The sequence below is a fragment of the Amphiprion ocellaris genome, chromosome 1, assembly GCF_022539595.1.
Source record: "Amphiprion ocellaris isolate individual 3 ecotype Okinawa chromosome 1, ASM2253959v1, whole genome shotgun sequence".
In the NCBI taxonomy this organism is placed as follows: domain Eukaryota; kingdom Metazoa; phylum Chordata; class Actinopteri; family Pomacentridae; genus Amphiprion; species Amphiprion ocellaris.
The window spans coordinates 39698228-39702849 of record NC_072766.1 but is presented as its reverse complement, the minus strand read 5'-3'; the positions used below and the strand labels follow the sequence as shown (position 1 = coordinate 39702849).

The 4622-nt window shown below is 46.5% G+C and overlaps 1 protein-coding gene across 1 annotated transcript; it reads left to right on the top strand.

Moving 5' to 3' along the window:
• Positions 1 to 286: 286 nt before the first annotated feature.
• chst1 (carbohydrate (keratan sulfate Gal-6) sulfotransferase 1) lies at positions 287 to 4324 on the top strand. Its single transcript, XM_023279733.3, has 2 exons — positions 287 to 626; positions 2111 to 4324. Exon 2 carries the CDS (start codon positions 2157 to 2159, stop codon positions 3441 to 3443), a length of 1287 nt encoding a protein of 428 aa, XP_023135501.1. The 5' UTR covers positions 287 to 626; positions 2111 to 2156; the 3' UTR covers positions 3444 to 4324.
• Positions 4325 to 4622: the final 298 nt, after the last annotated feature.

The following is a 4622-nucleotide window of genomic DNA, read 5'->3' as shown; positions in this document are numbered from 1 at the left end:
AAAAAAAGAAAAGAAAAAGAAATAGTATGCAAAATCAAACATTTGCATAAATGAAATGATGTGAACTCGGTGCCACATTGGCGCTCAGTCGGTGAATGGGGGCTTGATTTGCTTGTGTCCTACGTGGGGGTGAGGAGAGAGAGGATAGTGAAAGTGTGTGTGTGTGTGTGTGTGTGAGAGAGAGAGAGAGAGAGAGAGAGAGAGAGAGAGAGAGAGAGAGGGGGGAGGGAGGCAGGTGGAAAGGGGGAGGGGACTGGGGTGGTCCAGACAGTCGCTCCTTGTGTACCTCACACTCAGCCTCTGCGCATCATTTAAAGGGGGGAGTCCGACCGTCGATTTTCCCCGGTTCTAGTCTCACCCCCGCCCGCTGCGTGGCTGGCTGCCGCTCGGTGACAAACAGAACCGCTCTCCTGCACTCCCAACACTTTTATGTATTTATTAATTTTTTTATCCTCCCCTCCTTCTCCAATCCGCCTCGCATCGCCCCGTTTCAATACATGGAATATATTCCAGGCGCATTTCCTCTCCCCTAACCGAGCCGGAGACCGGAGCGCACGGCGGAAAAATACGAACCCAGCCGTGATTCATGGACGCATCACCATGAGGAGACTCCAACTACCAACAAGGTACAAAAGATGATTTCTTTTACTCCTTTTTATTGGTTTGGATCAGCAGATCGCACCGCTTTGTTGCTGTGTAGTTGGTGTTTCTGGGGACTAGCGGCTGGGTGGGATGCGTTTGGTGCTATATTGTCTTTTGATCGCAGCGCTGATCTTGTGGAAGGATGTCTGCATAGCTGGGAGAAGGAAAAAAAAAACTCGCTGCAGTCAGTGGGCCCATTTAATTCAAAATGTCTCTGAGAAGAAATGCCCTGATGCTCGCTACAAACGTGTGTGTTGCTGTTGCTTCAGTATTCTGCGGGGCTGTGGAGCAGCATCATTGTCAGCAGCTGTAGTCGCTCAATCCGGACGCAGGGAATGCACACGATCTGCTTCAATTCTGCACATCTGAGGGGTTATTTTTAAAGTCTCGTAACATTTCTGCTTGTATGTGTTATCCCTCTTGCATGGCTTCTTTACTAACACCATCAAAGTTCCCAATATCAAGGCTGGCCTCAGTCTATCTCAGTGTCGTTTGAATACAAAAAATCCTTCCTGGGTCAGATTTCTGTGTGGTTTTTAAATAATTCCTTACTTACAGCACCAGTTCCCCTTGACGTGACATTGGCAGCGAAACTCGGAAGTATTGTGTACCTCTAAGAGCTGGCTGAGACGCCTTTTTTTTCGCCCTCTTCCCTTCATGAACAAGTGGTACACAGCACAATGCTCAGACTCTCCAATCAGGCCAAACAAGGTCCTTGAATTAGATGCAGGCATGATGGAAGAGTCGTAGAGCAGGGAGGATGAATGGGATGTGCTGCAGCACTCCAAGTATTCTGCGTGCCTCGTATTGATTTGAACTTTTTTCCCAAAGCCATAAGGAACAAAAACCGAAATCCTGTAATGCGTCTTTGCCATATTTGAATACTGTCCGCACGTCGCCGTGGTCTGAGCTCTCAGATTCATGCTGTGGCAGTCAGCTGATTGGATAATACAGCCTCAGAACTTCCTTATCTGTTTTACTTTTCATACATTTGACTTGAGCACTGGGATGAGAAGCAGGAGATTGAACGATTAAGCCACACCACTCTGGTTTCGCCATTCATTTATTAAGCGCTGTACTTGTTCCCTGCTTATTTGGCATATAATTAATCTTCAACCCTTTTGAAATCAGTGGAAATATAGTTTGGTCCTTGAATCAGAAACCACATATAGGCTGCATTGTGCTTGTAGTTGACTCACTGATGACTCATCCTGTTTTATAAAAATCTGTCACAATACGAGTTGTTCTGCTGTTAATTGCTGTGTTCAAATTACGTTTTATTGTTATGCCCTCCTTCCTTCAGTTTACTTTGTGTCACTTTAGTTGTAAACATATATCAATTTGGCATTTTAGAGCAGCGCATGATGTTCCCAGTTGGAGTATGTTTGGGTGAACAAACCCTAAGCTGATGAGAAAATAACCAGATTCATTTCCAAGAATGTAAAGACCAACAATTCTGTGTTTGCAGGGAGGACCTGGCATGGACCGCTGCGTCTAAATGAAGTGGTTCAGCCATGCAATGTTCCTGGAAGGCAGTGATTCTGCTGGCCTTGGCCTCCATTGCCATCCAGTACACGGCCATCCGGACCCTCACCTCCAAGCCTTTCCAGCTGTGCCCACTGCCCAGCCCCCAGAACTGCGGTCTGGGCGGCCAGGAGACGGAGCCTCCGTTTGAGCGGGGCACGGCGGGCAGCGGCGGCTGCGATGACTACCCTTACTTTTCCATCAACGCCACGCGGAAAACCCACATTTTGGTCCTGGCCACCACTCGCAGCGGCTCCTCGTTCGTCGGCCAGCTGCTCAACCAGCACCAGGAGGTCTTTTACCTGTTCGAGCCTCTCTACCATGTCCAGACCACGCTGATCCCTCGACTGTCCCACAGCCGCAACGCCGCCGACCGCCGTGTGATGCTGGGCGCCAGTCGGGACCTTCTGCGGAGCCTCTACGGCTGCGACCTCTACTTCCTGGAGAGCTACATCAAACCGACACCCATGAATCACACCACGGACAAACTGTTCCGCCGCGGTGCCAGCCGAGCGTTGTGCCAGCAACCCGTGTGCGACGCCTTCGGTCCCGCCGACGTTAACGTAGAGGAAGGCGACTGCGTAAAGAAATGCGCGAGTCTGAACATGACCCTGGCGACGGAGGCGTGCCGAGAGAAGCGACACGTGGCGATCAAAATCGTCCGGGTGCCGGAGATCGGAGACCTACGAGCTTTGGTTGAAGACCCGCGGCTGAACATCAAAGTGATTCAGCTGGTCAGAGACCCGCGTGGTATCCTGTCCTCACGGATCGAGACCTTCAGGGATACATATCGTCTGTGGCGCATCTGGAGGGCCACGGGGAGGAGGCCCTATAATCTAGACCTGAGTCAGCTCACGGTTGTCTGTGAAGACTTTCTCAGTTCTGTTTCTACCGGTCTCAGCCATCCCTACTGGCTAAAAGGGAAATACATGTTGGTTCGATATGAGGATTTGGCGCGAAATCCGCTTCTTAAGACAAAGGAGATCTATGACTACCTGGGGCTGCCTATGGATAAAAACGTGGAAGACTGGATACATGCAAACACTCGGGGCAGCAATGAGCCTTCAGCAAAACACAAGTTTGGTACGGTGAGGGACTCAGCGGCTAATGCAGAGAGCTGGCGTTTGAAACTGTCTTATGATATGGTGGAATACACACAGACTGTGTGTCAGAAAGTACTTTACCGGCTGGGATACAAGGCTGTGAAATCAGTGGAGGAACTGAAGAACATGTCCCTCTCACTGGTACAGGACAAAACTTTTGTACCGTTTTTGTAACAAAGATAGTTCTCTAATGACTATTTTTGATATATTTATAATTGTTGCCTTATAAGTTCCTTAGTTTGTTTGTTTGTTTTCATTTCTGTCATTTTGTTTCTCAAAGATTTGCACTAAAGATTTTTGAATGCACCAAGGGAACTGTGGATGATTCTCCCCCCCCCATGTTATAGAACAGCACATTTTCAACACAAAGTAATCAAACAAGCTAGTTTACAAATGTCTCATCAGTTACTTTTAATGTGAATAGGACAAAAATTCAAGGCACTGTCTTCATTATTTTCCTGTGTGCAAGATGTTGTCTCGACAGAAGTAAAATGTTGCCCTGGGAATGTGGGAGTTGGGAGGGTTTCTGAAAAGCAGACATGTTTTTTTTGTTTGTTTTTTAGACCTGTGATGGCAAATTTTGACTGTACAAGCCCTACTGTGCAATAAATAGTGAATGTCGCAGTCAACCTTTACCACTATGGCATTTTATCCATGTGCGAAGAGAGGAGATACTTCTGACAGATGCCACGCTTGCAAAGGATAATTGCAGACAATTAATAGGCTCTCAAGTTAAAGGGACAGAATCCCATCGGAGGTCACGAGTGTTTCATCAGAGGATTTACAACCATCTGTGGTAGACAAACACGCACTAATGAGAGGTAATGCTGAAATCTTCATTATGATATGTTACAAGATGATTTAAAAGAAAATGGATGTAGACATAATGTAGGTTCCAAACCGAGCAGACACTGAAGCATTCTGATGAAGAAACGTTGTTTAATTTATCACTTTATTTATGTTTTCATTTGTAGAGTCCATTTATTCTCAATTGTTCACGGTGTGGAATTTACACGGCCTGTTCTGTCTTCAATTAAAATATTTATGACACTGTTGTCCGTTCATAGTGTTAAGTTAAAAAAAAAAAAGCAAAGGTTTTCCTTGGAAACCAAAATGTTTCCAGGCGAAAAGACTCAATATAGTGCAGCTCTCTGGACCGAACATGCTGCATCTGTGTTTATCTGGAAGATGAAAGATTCATAGCGGAAAGGAAGATGCGTCTTTGAAGAACAGGTTGCACTGTACATTCCAATTTTTTTTACAGGATTTGTGGACGGCTTATACTGTACAGCACGGCCATGTTTACAACGTCTGTCTACATTAGATCACATACAAAGAGCATTACAGTAATGG

Excerpts from the sequence above, each read along its gene's own strand:
- chst1 (XM_023279733.3), top strand. The coding sequence starts at position 2,157 with ATGCAATGTTCCTGGAAGGCAGTGATTCTGCTGGCCTTGGCCTCCATT.